The sequence below is a fragment of the Neocloeon triangulifer genome, unplaced genomic scaffold (assembly GCF_031216515.1).
Source record: "Neocloeon triangulifer isolate White Clay Creek 2 clone unplaced genomic scaffold, ASM3121651v1 ptg000013l, whole genome shotgun sequence".
Taxonomy (NCBI): Eukaryota; Metazoa; Arthropoda; class Insecta; order Ephemeroptera; family Baetidae; genus Neocloeon; species Neocloeon triangulifer.
The window spans coordinates 219,303-235,845 of NW_026775555.1; the positions used below are offsets into that span (position 1 = coordinate 219,303).

Genomic DNA, 16,543 nt, shown 5'->3' on the forward strand with positions numbered 1-16,543 from the left:
CTTAAAAGTTTTTTTTTCGCTTTTGGCACCCGTGAGCTTATTAGGCTATTGGGTCGGTCTCTCGCCGAAGTCGAGCACCCTTGGCACATTTGTGCTTCCCAACTAATCTGACACCTGACCCTTTTTCGGGGGCTTTCTAGCAAATTTGGTGGTGCTCGCATGACTCCCCCACCCCCTTGAGACCTTGCCCCAGCCTTGCCACGAAGGACTTGGAATGAACGCAGGAATTCGCCACGCAATCCGAGTTCTTCCAGCTTGTGGCTCGGAGGAAACGTGGCAAACCTCCGAGTGCGAGTCGGCACAGCTTGCGCCATACCTCCCAAATTCCCGACGTGTCAGCCGAAATTTTATCAATGATTCGCATACCAGAGGCTATTTGTTTCCACAAAGAGCCTCAGGCTGAGCATTGATCCCATGACAGCCAAGGAACCCACTGATTAGAATGCAAGCATTCTAACCACTGGGCTTAAAAGTGACCTTGACCTTTGATCTCAAGCTTTGGGTTCAACGGAAAAGTTGTTCGGCATAAAAAATTACGTCGAGAGCTGAAATTTTTATCACTCTAGTATTTGCGGTAGCAGAGACGTTTTAAATTTTTTCAAAGTGTCCCGAAAAAACGGGGAAGACGAAATATTTTTGGGGTCCAAAATTTTGGAAAACAATTTATTTATAAAAGCCCTCCAACATATGTGAAACTCAAAATGATTGGTTTCCTAAAAAAAATTCCTCCAAAAGCCCTGAGGGAACTCTTGGAAAAAAAACTGCAGTTTCATAAGCTATAATTTTTCCATAGAAATTATTAAGGCTGAACTGAAGCTAAAACTGAAACACATGAAGAAGGAAGTTGTTAATAAAATACAAATAGAAACAAAGCAAGTAAATGATAGGAAAATTGCAACATCTAAAAACAAATCCAGTGCAGCGTGGAAACTTATAAACACTAAATTAGGGAAAAGTAAAAATTCAGAGTATATTGACGAATTAAATATAAACGGTGCTAAAGAATCAATTAAACTTAATATCGCCAATTGCCTGAACAATGTATTTGTTGAACCAGAGCCTGACCTAAATAATATAAATTTAGCTGATTGTTCCAAAGTGACTGATAACCTTGGTAATATGGTACAAGAATTACAGCTTTTTGAGGAGTTTGAAATATATAGTATAATAAATCATCTCCCATCAAAAAATTCATCTGGGTGGGATGGAATTTCAACCACTGTACTGAAAAAAATTTCAATGTATATTACTGCGCCTCTTACTTATTTAATAAACGAGTCATTCCTAAAAGGTAGTTTCCCCGAAAATATGAAACTTGCTAAAATTATCCCACTGTTTAAAAAGGGCGAAAAAGAAAACCCTTCAAATTATAGACCAATTGCGATAACGTCATCAATATCGAAAGTATATGAGAAAGCCTTTTTACATAGATTGGAAAACCACTTGAACACTAATAATATCCAAATACCTGAGCAACATGGATTTAGAAAGGGAAAAAATACTGTAACGGCCTTATATAGCTATGTAACATCTTTGTACGAATCAGTTGAAGCAAAAGAAAAAGTGAATGTTATCTTGTATGATTTCTCTAACGCATTTGGCACCCTTCATCCACCTCTCCTTATACATAAGTTAAAACAATACGGTCTAAACGAGAACTTGCTCTCGTGGTTGGCCTGCTTCTTATCAAATAGGAAACAATTTGTACAGCTCAAGAACCTTGGTTGTGATAGGTACGAGGAGTTTATTAACTCGGATATATTAGAGAGTAACAGGGGTGTGCCGCAAGGCACAGTTCTCGGCCCAATTGGGTTTTCTATGTATTTAAATGATATTCCTCTCGCTGTGTTCTTGGCCCTCCTGATTTTGTTTGCCGACGACTCCACGGCTATAGTCAAGGGAGAGTCTTTCCCTGAGGTAAATACTAAAACGGTGGCTGTAAATGACAGTTTTGTCGGTTTTGCTAATGATAATTTTTTGAGGATAAATTCAGAAAAATCTAAAATACTACAAATACATACCAGCCAAACAAAAAATCTTGTTCAACCTGATGTTAAAATTGAAGATAAGAGTATAGAAATCTGTAAAACTGGTAAACTCTTGGGAGTACAAATTAATGATACACTTAACTGGAATGATCACTGTGATAAGGTTGTCAATAAAATGAGAGGAGTCTCTCATGTGTTCACTAGACTAAAATACAAGGTGTCAGATAACATTCTTAAATTGATCTATTTTTCACACGTTCAGAGTCATATAATGTATGGGATTGTAATTTGGGGGGGTTCTAGTCATTTAATCAAAGTATTTAGAGCACAGAAAAGAGCGTTGAGAGCCATGGCGGGCATTCCCTACTGGCGATCTAATGAAGCGTTGGATACTTGTAAACCATTATTTGTCAAATATAATATAATGACCGTGCCATCGTTGTATATACTTGAATGTATAAAATTCTTGGTGCAAAACCGAAACCTATTTCAGAAATATAGTGATACTGTAGATACGAGGAGAGTGACTAGACATAATCAGACTAATCTTTGCTGTAATGATTTGGTTGTGAAAGAAGTAAAGCTTAAGAAATCTGTAGAAAACCCAGAAATCATGATCCCCAGAATATTTAATGCATTACCGATATCTTTAAAAGTCCTCGAAAATGACGAGGTTCTTGTAAAAATGGTGAAAGCTTTTGTGTTAGAGCACAAATTCTATGACTTGAACGAATTTTATCGTTTAAATAATGCCATGTACACTGACTTATTTTAAAAAGCTGTTATTTACTATGTATGTTATGTGGTATATAATGCTTAACAAAATAAAGAAATCTTGAATCTTGAATCTTATGTGATATTTCAATAAATTGAAAAGGTGGATTTCTTTTATAATTGATTTTTTTACCTGCAATGATGGAATTCCCATCATTCCTGGCTGCTGCTGTTGAGGGGCCCCAACTTGTTGGGCAGCTTGAGCGGCTGCTTGTGCAGCAGCGGCCTGTGCAGCCATTGCAGGGTGGCCAGGTTGAGGTTTCTTATTCCTTCGGGGTCTGGTCGCTTTGCTCATGCGCCGGCCTCTTGGCGACTGGTCTGTTGAGTTAGGAGTGTCTGCTTTGCTGTCTTTGTTGCACAATACACATGGACAAATCTGTTAAATTTGTTTGTAGCTTCTTGATTTTGAATTTTGAAGTATTAAAAAGACAAAACCTTCTTTTCAGCAGGAGGATCATCAATTAGATCTTCGGGTGGAAGCACAGGAGGGTCTAGGAAATAGGAGGCTGGTTTTTGCAAAGAGTGGGTGTGGAAGCGAAGAAGTCGATGGGTGTCCTCATACCAAAGAGGCTTCCTCTCCACCCGCACGCCCAAATACCATGCCCAGGAAAGAGGGGCAGGGTTTTTCTGTCCTTCCAGCAAGTCCCATGGGCTGATACGCTGCTTTTCATGCACCCGCATACCCTGCTTTTTTTCCAATGAATCAAATCCCTGTATTTTATTGCCCTTAGTATCTGTGAAGCATCCTACAGGTTCGCAGCTGATCATGTCACACATCGGTTTGCCCAGTGGCAGCAGCTGCCTAGCCTGAGAAATCGATTGTGAATGTCGGTCTCCAAGCTCCTATTTTAAATTATTTTAAATGTTTGCAACCAACTATCAAATATAAAGAAACCTTTTTGAGTTTTTTCATTAGATTTTGATAGTGCTTCCTGTTTTCCTCCCCTTTTTCGGATTGCGCATCAGTGAAAAGGGTTGAATGAATAAGGGTGGCTAGCATGTCCAAAACAGTGGTAAATAATTCACTGGAATAAAAAATTGTAAATAAATCTAGAAAGAAATGTTATATTTTTATTTGCCTGTTGTTGTGTAAATCTATGACTCCATGGGCAATCAGTTGCAGAAGCAGAAGAGCCCAGTCGGTAGTTGAACTTGTACTGCGCTGAATGGTATCAAACATTCCTCCAACAAGACTAAATCTAAGCTGCAATGCATCCTGCATCAGGGCAGCATCAGCATTGGCTCCGCCCTGCCCCATACCACGTCCTGGCTCAGATTCATTTCCACCAGTGCTGCCTCCTGCCTGGCCATCTCTTGAAGCGGCTTGCTCGTCCTTGGCTGCCATGAGAAACATGGTCAGTTGGGAGTGCAAGGAAGCAAGCAAACCCTCCCTTTGCTCGTCTTGCCCACGCAAACAGGTGAGGACGAGCGAGAGAAAAGGCTGATGACTGAGTAGGTGATTGGTGCCAGACGGTCGGCCTCGGCTTCGAGCCACGGCACTCCAGTTGATTTCCTCAAGAACGGCGCCAGCTGCTTTCAAGACTTGGCCTTGCACAGCACTGGGTAGCTTTGAAACAAGTGGTGCTACAAGCCAGATGCTTAAATTTAAAAATTAAAATTTTTAATTATTAAAAAAATATAATACAATGAATTTTTGATACTTATTTGTTGGCTTGTCATGTCGCTGTTTGGAAGGTTTGGCTCGATGAGAGGAGTTACTTGACGAAGACGAGGAACTGGAAGAGCATGAGGAAGGGTGGTCTGTTGCCTCAGGTCCGCCACATAAGTGGAAGACGTCTATGGCTGCTTTTGCAACTGTGTCAAGCCAGGCAGATAAATCAGATGTGTTATTAGGCAGCTGTTTGAACATAAGCTGTAGGTCCAGCCAAGACATACGTAGACGCCACTGATCAAGATTCTACAGTATTTAATGATTAGATTTATAAATATTTTTCATTTACTTCTTCAATGTAATACCTCCAATATCTTTGTTATGACTTCAGGTTGCTCCTGGTTATCAGAAGCAGCAGCTGGATTTTCAGGATAGCAGATCATCCTCAAAAGCCTTTGAGCCTATTTACCACAGTAATACACATGTACATAGATATATCAAAACAAAATTTCGGGTTACTTGTTTCGGAGTTAGCATATTGTCCAACAGCATTTCTGCATGGCAAAGGTCTTCTGGGTTTTGCAGGCAGCGCACAAGAACCCACTCTTGGCTGCATATCTGCTGAAGGACGTGCTGTGCGTACTCAGAGAGTCCGGCTTTTTCTAGCCTCTGAGCTCTTAAACATGAACTGTTAATAGAAAATGTAACTTCTTTAGATATTTCTCAGCTTACCCAACATCAAGAAGTGGGTCGTCATTTGCACTAAGGAGATCACTGGTACCCAAAATGTGGCTTATACTCAGTTCTCCAGACCCGCAAACAGATATAGATTTGCTGACAGGGCCCACAGAATCCTTTTTCCCCTTGCAATCGCGAGCAGTTGCATCACCCATTACCAAAATGCCTTTCAATACAGCTAACAAAGCGCCTATGTTTATATTATTGTGAGCAGCTGCAAGCAAGTGTCGATCACAGCTCAGTCGAATGTTGAAGTGCTGAAGAGTTGCTGCCATGGGATGAGGTGAAGTTCCTTTAAAAAGAAAATCATCACAGAAAATGTTAAAAGCATCTAATAAGACTGGTATGGCCTGGAAAATTATTAACAAAACTTGCAACCTGAACCAAGATAAATATGAAAATGATATTAAGCAAATTGAAATTGATGGTTAAATGGAAAAGGATTTGCAGAAAAATTTTAACTTTTTAAATAAGAAACTTGTTGAACCTCAGGTAAATCTTAGTAGTGATGAAATTGAACTCTATACTGAGTTCAAGCGGTGGCCGATCTCTTTTTCATGTCGGGCATTTTAGCAGACCTCTGCTAGTTGTGATACCCTTTCTGCTCATTTTTCCATGTCAATTTTTTCATATATGACTTGAGTAGAATAAACAACAATAATTAAACATTGATTCAAATGGAATCAAATTTACTGCTCAGCCTGACGTTACCCTATTTGAAATAGAAAAAAATTTGAAGTTATTCCCGTCAAAGAAATCATCTAGCTGGGATGGATTATCATACTGCTGTGGCTAATGACAAAATGATTGATTTTGCTAGTAAAAACCGCTTAAGATTGAACGAAAAGAAAACTCAGGTGCTGCAAATGCATACTGCTCAAACTAGTAAATTGGAACCGCCTGTAATCAGAATTAACGACGCTGAAATAGAAGCTAAAGAAATCAAGAAAAAATACTTGGTGTAATGCTCTCTGATACAATGAACTGGAGCACCCAATGCGATCAGGTTGTAGCGAAACTGAGAAGTACCACGTACCTCTTTGTTAAATTAAGGCAGCGCATTCAAACTAAATTGCTAAGAGCTATTTCGCCCATATCCAAAGTCACTTACTATACTCAATTGTAATTTGGGGTGGATCGCCCATGTTGGAAAAGGTTTTCATTGCTCAAAAGAGAATTATCCGTGCGATGGCAGGTAAAAGACAAAAGAGGGCATTGCACTTGTCGAGTCTTGCCGACCACTTTTTGAAGAATTTCAGATCCTGCCAGCCTTCTCTGTGTACGCCTTTGAATGCGTTAAATTTTACAAAAAGTATCCTGAATTGTTCCTCAAAAATTCTGAAAGCAAGGTGCACTAGAAACGCAGTACTCGAAATAAACCTATTGCGGAGCAAGACTTATTTGTCAAACCAAACAGACTGTTGCTGACTGCGCTGTCCCTTCACATTATGATCCCAAGAATTTTCTATCATCTCCCCGATTGAATCAAAAACATTGATGATTATCAAGTGTTTAAGAAGGAATGGGAATTAATATTCTACCAAACTACAAATACATACCAGCCAAACAAAAAATCTTATTCAACCTGATGTTAAGATTGAAGATGAAAATATAGAAATCTGTAAATCTGGTAAACTCCTGGGAGTACAAATAAATGATACACTTTACTGGAATGATCACTGTGATAAGGTTGTTAATAAAATGAGAGGAGTCTCTCATGTGTTTACTAGACTGAAATACAAGGTGTCAGATAACATTCTTAAATTTATCTATTTTTCACACGTTCAGAGTCATATAATGTATGGATTGTAATTTGGGGGGGGGGGGGGGGTTCTAGTCATTTAATCAAAGTATTTAGAGCACAGAAAAGAGCGTTGAGAGCCATGGCGGGCATTCCCTACTGGCGATCTAATGAAGCGTTGGATACTTGTAAACCATTATTTGTCAAATATAATATAATAACCGTGCCATCGTTGTATATACTCGAATGTATAAAATTCTTAGTGCAAAACCGAAACCTATTTCAGAAATATAGTGATACTGTAGATACGAGGAGAGTGACTAGACATAATCAGACTAATCTTTGCTGTAATGATTTGGTTGTGAAAGAAGTAAAGCTTAAGAAATCTGTAGAAAACCCAGAAATCATGATCCCCAGAATATTTAATGCATTACCGATATCTTTAAAAGTCCTCGAAAATGACGAGGTTCTTGTAAAAATGGTGAAAGCTTTTGTGTTAGAGCACAAATTCTATGACTTGAACGAATTTTATCGTTTAAATAATGCAATGTACACTGTCTTAATTTAAAAAGCGGTTATTACTATGTATATGTTATGTGGTATATAATGCTTAACAAAATAAAGAAATCTTGAATCTTGAAACTCCTCCTCTTTCTCTTATCTTACGGCCAAAGAAAGTAACAGTTTTATAATTAGTTATGCTAAAATGTTTGGCTTCCTTTGAACAGAGCCAATGCTCATTTATTACAATGATTGAGGGCTTTTCGCGCAAATTAGTTACGCAATTTTCGAAATTCGCTAATTTTACTGCAGATTTAATGCCTTGGATATTTAACAGTGCGATTTTCAAATTTTCAACTTTACTTTGACCATTCTTTTTTACGCGACCTTGTGGAGACTTGCTGATTGCGTTTTTTGAGCTCTTTCTGTGACTTGAACGAATTTTATCGTTTAAAATAAATAATGCAATGTACACTGACTTATTTTAAAATGCGGTTTTTACTATGGTGCAGGAAGATCTGTGCAAATGACGGAATGAGCCTTAACGCGAAAAAGTGCAAAGTGATGGACATTTCTCACGCGCGCGATCGGTTGGAGTTTGTCTACAACCTCGGTGAATCGGCGTCCACATCTCGAGGGATCTCCGGTGGCAGGTCCTCACGGACATTGTGTACAGCAAGGTGGCCCAATCTCTCGGTTTTGCGGCCCGAAACTTGCGCGGCTGCACCCCCCGCGTCAAAAGAATTGCGTATCTCTCGCTCGTCAATCCAACCATGATTTACGGTCTCCCTGCGTTGCACCCCACGTTGCAGGAGAACGTCAACAAACTCAATCGAGTGCAGAATCGGGCACTGCACTTCATCTACGGCCGCACCCCTCCGCCGCCAATCGAGCAGAGAATTATGCCCATTGACATGCACCTCAGGTACACCGACCTACTTCTTCAAAAAGTTCCTGAGCGGCGAGACAGACTTTGACGCACGCGCCCGAATTGTAATGGGTCGTAAGCTGAGAGGTGACAGGACCCCCGCCTCCAGCCACCCTCGGCCAACAACAAGTTCGGTCGCGGCGCTTTCTCCTTCAGGATAGTCAAGCCTTGGAACGACCTGCTACCTGCCCTTAAAAACTGTCCCTCAAGCAATTTTCCCTCTCTCTGCAAGGAGCATTTGTGGCAGTAATTCAAGAGTGAATATTTAAGTGTTTGTGATATCATTCTTTTTTTTCCGCGGCGGCCGTCTCTTTTGATGTCGGGTGTTTTAGCAGACATCTGCTAGTTGTAAACCCTTTCTTCTCTTTTTTCCAATTTAAAATTTTTGTGTTGACCGAGAAGAATAAATAATAATAATAATTGTTTAATAAATATTATCTGAATCTGAACAACAGAAAAAAAGAGTAATTTCTTCTACTTACCAACCGAGTACAAAGCAGGTTGAGGAGTCTCATTTGTTTTGAATAATCTTAACAGGAGATGACAAGTAAGTCTAGCCCCAGCTTCCACTTTTGAGTCAACCTTTTCTTTACCTAACATATTTTTTTTACTACACATTGTTATGAAAGTGCTAAATTCAAATACTTTGGCTTGCTGTCAGTAGAGAGGGCAATGCAACATTTACGACAAAGTCTTCAAGCGAAAAGCAATGTCGAGCTGAAATAGATAAAAACAAATAAATAATAAGGATTTCTTTTATGAAGTTTTTAACCAATTAAAATTGATGTGAACACTGCCAATGAAGTGTGAATAGAGAGGTCAGTAACATCAATTATTCTCTGAACGTCTGGATAAAAGGCAGCATTGCTTGTGTCATGTGGGCACAACGCTTTGAAAACACCTACAAAAAAGTAACTTATAAGGAGGCTCTAAAATTTATTACAAAATAAACCTAGCCATTCGGGTCCAAGTGCATTACAGCAAGCTGTCAGTTCTGCACAGAGAACGGCTAGATCGTTAAGTCTTTCGTTGTCTTTTTCTCTGCAAGCAGCAACAACAGCATTGCAAACAAAGCTGTATCTATTTGCAGTGCTCTCGGCAAGCTGCCGTGGCCAATGAGCCTCAAGACGCACTGCTGGTGAAGCAGCGACCGAATTAGTGGCTCCATTCTGACTGGCTCTGCGAGGGTTGGCAATGACGTCACACATAAACTGGCTGTTCAGGGGATAGCTTGATGGAGTTGGTGTGAGTCTCACATACATTGCCTATAAAGGGTTTTAGCCAAAAATTTAATGGGAGAGATTCAATAGACAGCTCTCCCGGGATAAAAGATATCCCGATATAAATCCAAAGGGATACAATTTAAACCAGTGTCCCGGGTTAAATATTTCTTTGTCCAGCCTTCAATTTTTCGTCCCTTATTCATCGGGGATAACTTTTGTTTGCTCCCTCAACAGGATGAACATTTAAACCGCGCTAAAATCAAATCAGCTGGTTATTAGAAGATCGTCAACATGCTTGTGAACTTTTTAAATTTTGGCCAATTGCAAGGTCCAAAAAACTTTTTCAAATCAGAATTTTGTGACGATCATGGAAATGAGGGCAAAATTGAAATCCAAAGCTAACACAAAAATCTGCATCCAACTTAATTTGAAATTGCATATTTTTATGCGTTACAAAAATTTAAAGACCTCTTAATCAAAGCGAAATTATGCAAGGATTTTTTTTCATCTCTTGAAATTTCATGCATGTTAAATTTCTCAACACCAAAAAATTGAAGTTCTCAAGTTAATTTTTCAATAGTAGATTAATTAAATTCGCAAATTTTTTTAATTTCACTTTACAAATGAAAAAAGGAAAAGAAAAAATTCTTGAACATGAAAAACAAAAAAATTTAAGCTTTTCTTAAGTGTTTCCAAATATTTAAAGACCATTTCGTCGAAGTGAAATTAGGCAAATAAATTTTTTTCTTATGGCTACCAAATAAAGTATTGAACCAGTGGCTGGCTGCGGCAGTCAAAAATGTAAAGACACTCAGCCTATGCCGAGAAAAGTTTTTGCCTTGCGTTGCCTTGATTTTTTTTTAACCATCAGCAGACTTTTTGTTTGAACGTTGAAAGCAAGGTCAGCTGGCTCAGCAGTCAAAATATTTGATGGCTGGTTGACTGAAAAATTAAAAAAAAAAAATCGACGAAGCTCATGTTTTTTCTTCGACTGCGGCTTTTTTTTCTGGTCTTAATCTTATCTTTGGCCGCGTCGAGAGAGAGAGTCCATTTGGTTTAGTAGGGGGCTTTTTGGAGCCCATTTTTGCAAGGGCATCTGCCAGCTGATTACCATGTATTTGTGTGCTTTGTTAGCTTTGGATTTCAATTTTGCCCTCTTTATGATCCTCACAAAATTCTGACTTGAAAGTTTTTTTTTCGTTGCAATTGGCTAAAATTTAAAAAGCTCTCGAGCATGTTGACGATCTTTTAATAATCAGCTGATTTTAAGCGCGGGTTAAATGTTTATCCCATTGAGGAAGCAAACTAAAGTTATCCCCGATGAATAAGGGACAAAAAATTGAAGGCGGGACAAAGAAATATTTTACCCGGGACAGTGGTTTAAATTTTATCCCTTTGGATTTATATCGGGATATCTTTTATCCCGGGAGAGCAAGTCTATTGAATCTCCCCAAATGTAATAACATGATGTTACCTGTCTTATTTTAGGGTACGCATTGCTGAACGGCTCGCAGTGTTTGTTCTTCAGTGGAGTGCAGCTAGAGTAGAGGTCAAATAGGTGTGCTAGAATGCACCTCTCTGCTGAACTACAGTCTCCAGGGTTTGACACATGTTTTACGACTTTGCAAAGTCCTTCAAAAACCGAGGAAACTTGCTCTGGGCTTACTATTACCAATAACAAAGTTAGTTGCAATTCCCAATCAAAATTTCCATACATAGCAGACAGCAGTGGTAACGTCTCAACACTCCGACAACGTACAAGCTTAATGAGGTTGTGTAGCTACGGACTAAGGTCGGACCTTTCACTTGCAGTTGGGCCTCAACATCTGGCAGCTCCTTAATTATCTGTTGAACAGTAATTAATTGAAATAGGTAACAAACGCAGAACAGAGTAAAAAATAACATAAACTACCTGAATACAGATATCAATAAGGCCGTAAATGTTAAGGGACAACTCCATCAGATCAAACAGGAAAGCAACATGTTCCTGAACGGGAAGATAGTTACATGATCCAGAAGCAAAAGAGCTGAGCATTTCCAGCACAGTGGTAGCACATTGCATACTGATAACATGCTGGTCAAAGTAAGACAGTCCTTGCATTTTTTGTGTCACAGCCTAGAAAGGAAAAATTATTTAAGCAAACACAAGTATAATTATGTGTCCAAACAAACCTCAAAATTAAATTCTCCCCTGGAATGTTTCTTGATCCTGCCACCTTCGGCAACATCAATACTAAACTTTTTGCTAAAAAGTCTGGAAATCTCCTTAGACGTCTTTTTGACCACATGCCTAGCGTCATCTCTCATTTTCCCAACACCGTATAGTAAAACATGCCGTTGGTTAGAGTCATGACTACTCGTGTCATCCTGTAGACAAAATGTTTAGAATTTTTTTCACCAATTGAGCTAATTAAATATACCGGAGGTAACGGAAAATGTGTAGTATAAATCAAGTGTCGGGACTGTCGGCGCCCTTCCCTACCCTCAACAGTGTCGTCCAAGCCACCAATTCCACCAACTGTTGATAAAGATGGAGTAGGTGCATCATCTTTTGGCGAGTCTGGTGCGTCCTAAATAAATTTATTTTTAAAAGCAGATTTTTCTGATATAAAAATTGCAAGCAACAAATATAGCAGCACTAGAGCCCAAGCAAATTAATTTAAATTAAGCTTAAAATTTGAGAATCACTGGCACTTTGGTGAAATTAAATAAAGTTTTTTTAGGCCAGCAGCGTCTTTGCTACTTTGACTACAGCTTTACCAGACTATTCTGTTGCTCCTCCTTGATGTGCTGGAGCAACTTGTCTAGATCGTCATCAATCTTGGAGTCATCGTAGTCACCGATGGGGCCACGCACCTGCACCAACAAACAGAACACACCACAAAAATCTAGCGCGCTCAGCATGACAATTGCCCCACACACAAGCAAATTTCAAAGGTAGTATACATCTAGCCACATTTTAAGTAATTTCAGCTTTGGAAATTTTAGCTTGCTGACACCTCTCAAAAATGGAAACTGACCAAAATTCAAAAATTGACAAAGTATTTCAGAGGTGATAGCATCAATAATCCCATAAAATGGAACTTTAGGGTTTATTTAACTTTTTACAGCTATCTAACCTGAGCAGGCTTTATGTCAATGCCTGCAAAAAGAGTTGAGTCCTCATCCTCCCCAATTCCCTGGCTTTTGTTCTGCTGTTGTTGTTGACCCGACTGGGCTGCAGGTGGCCCTGTTAACAGGTCACCTCTTGATATGAGGGTGCACATGTAGGCGTCGTGAGAGAAGACGTCATTGCGAATCAACTCATAGAAAAGGTGCACCAGGTTTCCAAACATTGTTTTATTGGTGGCACTTGAATTATCTTCAAGAAAAATTGACAATTAAAGCGAGAGAAATAAAAAGTATACCATTTTTAACCTAACACAGGGGCTTCCGTATCCAAGAAGTGCATCAGCAAGCCTTGGAAAACAGGCAGACCAGGCGCAGGGCCATTGCTTGATGCAGCAGAGTCCTTTTCGTCAGGTATGTCAGCAGGTTCAGAGGCCTGCGCCAAGTCTGACTGCCGCCTCTCCAAAAGCTTGGCAACGGCCATGGCTCGATGCTCACCCCATCGGCAAGTGGACACCGCCCACTCGCAGAGTAATTGTACTATTGAAGCATCATGACTTACGGGCTATTAAAATGGTTTGCACACAGAAGAGTTATTATTATTAAATAATCAATGAAGTAAACATACGTTTTCTAGTCTTTCCTTTTGTTCAGTGCTAGTCTGAGGTTGTGCGTTCGGAAAAACTTTCACATACAGGCCGTCTAAATTATTTGCCTCCATTCGGTCAAAACTGTGACGATCAAGAGCATCAAGAGCTGATAAAACTTTGCTCATGGTGGTTCCTTTGAATAACAATAGTAATTAAATAGTAGCAAAAATTTAATGTTGTTTCTAACCAGCTTTGCTTAGCTGCCACTTATCGCATGACCAACGTCCTTCAGCAGCTTGACTGCGGTTTCGAATAAAGTTCTCAGCAACTTTTAGTTGATTTCTGTTGAAAAGATTGGACACAATTATTTTTTTTTAACTTGAAAAAAGAATGAATCACATCCTCTAAAATTATGAGCCATAAAAATATCTGCGCTTAAGGAAGAGCAATAGTCTTGAAAGTTGCATAAGTAACCTTTTATGAATTTTAAATTTAATTTAATTCAAAGGCAATGAGCCTCTGTAAGAATTTACAACATTTAATGTATTGGGCCCTTTTGTCTACTCCTCCTACGGTATGATATCCCCTTAAAATTCATTCAGATTCATATTCAGATAATATTTATTCCGTATAGATCAACATATGTACAGAAATAATCTTTGGAATAGGTCACTATAAAACAAACTTAATATACCTATAATACATTAAATTTAGAATACAATTCACAAAATTTTACACACACAATATTCATGCATGTCATAGAATTTTCAAATTCAAATATTCTTTAGTTTGATAAGCAATAATTTGCGGTAGCAATGACACTTTTTAAAATAAGTCAAGATACAAAGCATTATTCAAACGGTAAAATTCTTTTAAGTCATAGAATTGGTGCTGAAGTACAAAAGTTTTCACTTCCTTCACAAGTTCCTCGTTTTCCAAGGTTTTCAGATTTTTCAGCAGCGCATTAAAAATTCTTAGGATCATATAATCAGAGTTTTGTCGTACAAAATTAATTCCAATTCCTTCTTAAACACTTGATAACTATCAATGTTACTGATTCGTTCGGGAAGATGATTGAAAATTCTTGGGATCATAATGTGAGGAGACTGAGCAGTCAGCAACAGTCTGGTTGGTTTGACAAGTAAGTCTTTCCACTACAGGTTTATTTCGAGTACTGCAATTCTGGCGCTCCTTGCTTTCAGATTTACAAATTCAAGGGCATAAACAGAGAAGGCTAGCTGGCAGGATCCGAAATTCCTTAAAAAGTGGTCGGCAAGACTCGACAGGTGTCAATGCCTTCCAGTATCTTTTAACTGCCATCGCACGGATACCTCTCTTTTGAGCAACAAAAATCATTTAAAACATAGGCGATCCACCCCAAATAACAATTGAGTAGAGTAAATGACTTTGGACATGGGCTAAATATACATCTCTTAGCAATTTAGTTCGGATGCGCTGCCTTAATTTAACAAAAAGGTACATAGTACTTCTCAGCTTTGCTACTACCTGATCGCATTGGGTGCTCCAGTTCATTGTATCAGAGAGCATTACACCAAGTATTTTTGCTTGATTTACCACTTCAATTTCAGCGTCGTTAATTCTGATTACAGGCGGTTCCAATTTACTAGTTTGAGCAGTATGCATTTGCAGCACCTGAGTTTACTTTTCGTTCAATCTTAAGCAGTTTTTACTAGCAAAATCAATCATTTTGTCATTATCCACAGCAGTATTTTCGTTCAAGGCTTTTTAGTTTCTAGCCGTTACAATAAAAGATGAGTCATCTTCGAACAAGTTCGAACAAGAGCGGCAACAATGACAAAATGATTGATTTTGCTAGCAAAAACTGCTGAAGATTGAAAGAAAAGAAAACTCAGGTGCTGCAAATGCATACTGCTCAAACTAGTAAATTGGAACCGCCTGTTATCAGAATTAACGACGCTGAAAAAGAAGTGGTAAATCAAGCAAAAATACTTGCTGTAATGCTCTCTGATACAATGAACTGGAGCACCCAATGCGATCAGGTAGTAGCGAAACTGATTGTGAGAAGTACTACATACCTTTTTGTGAAATTAAAGCAGCGTATTCAAACTAAATTGCTAAGAGCTATTTCGCCCATGTTCAAAGTCATATACTCTACTCAATTGTAATTTTGGGGTGGATTGACCATGTGTTGGAAAAGGTTTTCATTGCTTAAAAGAGAGTTATCCGTGCGATGGCAGGTAAAAGATACTGGAAGGCATTGACACCTGTCTTGCCGATCACTTTTTGAAGAATTTCAGATCCTGCCAGCCTTCTCTGTGTGCGCCTTTGAATGTGTTAAATTTTTCGAAAAGTATCCTGAATTGTTCCTCAAAAATTCTGAAAGCAAGGTGCACCAGAATCGCAGTACTCGAAATAAACCTATAGCGGAGCAAGACTTATATTTGTCAAATTAAACAGACTGTTGCTGACTGCTCAGTCTCCTCACATTATGATCCAAAGAATTTTCAATCATCTTCGCGAACAAATAAAAAACATTGATATTTATCAAGTTTTTAAGAAGTAATTTGAATTAATATTCTAAGACAAAATGTTCTAAGACGTGCATGAATATTTTTTTGTAAAATTTTGTGAACTATATTTAAAATTTAGTGAGCAGTATTATAGTTATTTAGTTATAGCTGTATTATAGTGACCTATTCCAAAGATTATTTCAGTTCATATGTTGATCTCTACGGTATAAATTAAATATTATCTGAATCTGAAATCATTGAGAGAGGACATGCTTAAACGCCAGCTCAGTTTTATCACCACCTTTTGAATTAAAAATTATGTCATTGGTTGGTTTGTATGCAAATTTCAAGTCTCTTGCACTCCATTTAGATTAGATTAGCATGGATCTTTTGAAGGCTACAAATTTATTTCTTTTAAATAAATCCATTCAAAATACCTTATTAACCGGTTATCTGGTCTAGAGGGCATTGGGAGAGCAGATGGAGGGCACAGCAATAAATCTAGCGGTGAACCATTTAACGCTGGAGGGCACTTGTGTTCTCCCAAGTTGTTCCATACAAGAGACGTAGGGCACTCAAGTGTTGCCGCCTTTATTTGGAATTAATGGAATATTCAGACAAATTATAACTTCCACACAAACCTGCACGATGGTTGCTAGGCCAAGGACAACATTGCGGTGGTGCTTGCAGTTGAGATATTCTTTGAAGGCAGCGTTCATTTGACTTGCTGTAGGTTGCATTAAAGAAGTCTGTGGACTTGCAGGCCCTGCAGCCTCCGCCAGCAATTGGCTCAACCGACGACAACTCAGGTAGTTTAATTTTCTGAAATATAAAATTATATAATTTTA

General features: G+C 38.7%; 1 protein-coding gene and 1 long non-coding RNA gene across 5 annotated transcripts in view; one reads left to right on the plus strand and one right to left on the minus strand.

Moving 5' to 3' along the window:
• The window catches only part of LOC132199169 (mediator of RNA polymerase II transcription subunit 12), a 30,858-nt gene that overhangs the window by 12,399 nt on the left and 1,916 nt on the right, over positions 1-16,543 (minus strand). For 3 of the 4 annotated variants that reach the window (XM_059623698.1, XM_059623697.1, XM_059623701.1), the window contains exons 5-28: positions 16,337-16,517; positions 16,133-16,284; positions 13,451-13,545; positions 13,242-13,396; positions 12,923-13,178; positions 12,625-12,866; positions 12,266-12,361; positions 11,926-12,075; positions 11,678-11,872; positions 11,418-11,621; positions 11,221-11,350; positions 10,980-11,170; positions 9,235-9,547; positions 9,055-9,183; positions 8,928-8,999; positions 8,765-8,875; positions 5,107-5,404; positions 4,894-5,050; positions 4,740-4,835; positions 4,424-4,680; positions 3,842-4,360; positions 3,658-3,787; positions 3,198-3,605; positions 2,896-3,138 (exon numbers count right to left, since the gene is read on the minus strand). In XM_059623698.1, coding sequence (XP_059479681.1) covers positions 2,896-3,138; positions 3,198-3,605; positions 3,658-3,787; positions 3,842-4,360; positions 4,424-4,680; positions 4,740-4,835; positions 4,894-5,050; positions 5,107-5,404; positions 8,765-8,875; positions 8,928-8,999; positions 9,055-9,183; positions 9,235-9,547; positions 10,980-11,170; positions 11,221-11,350; positions 11,418-11,621; positions 11,678-11,872; positions 11,926-12,075; positions 12,266-12,361; positions 12,625-12,866; positions 12,923-13,178; positions 13,242-13,396; positions 13,451-13,545; positions 16,133-16,284; positions 16,337-16,517 — 4,780 coding nt within the window. The remainder of the gene's footprint in view (positions 1-2,895; positions 3,139-3,197; positions 3,606-3,657; positions 3,788-3,841; positions 4,361-4,423; positions 4,681-4,739; positions 4,836-4,893; positions 5,051-5,106; positions 5,405-8,764; positions 8,876-8,927; positions 9,000-9,054; positions 9,184-9,234; positions 9,548-10,979; positions 11,171-11,220; positions 11,351-11,417; positions 11,622-11,677; positions 11,873-11,925; positions 12,076-12,265; positions 12,362-12,624; positions 12,867-12,922; positions 13,179-13,241; positions 13,397-13,450; positions 13,546-16,132; positions 16,285-16,336; positions 16,518-16,543) is intronic. The other variant, XM_059623700.1, reaches the window with a different exon arrangement.
• On the plus strand, positions 10,523-12,868 carry LOC132199182 (uncharacterized). Its single transcript, XR_009442085.1, has 2 exons — positions 10,523-12,442; positions 12,479-12,868. It is a non-coding gene; the product is annotated as an uncharacterized LOC132199182 (long non-coding RNA).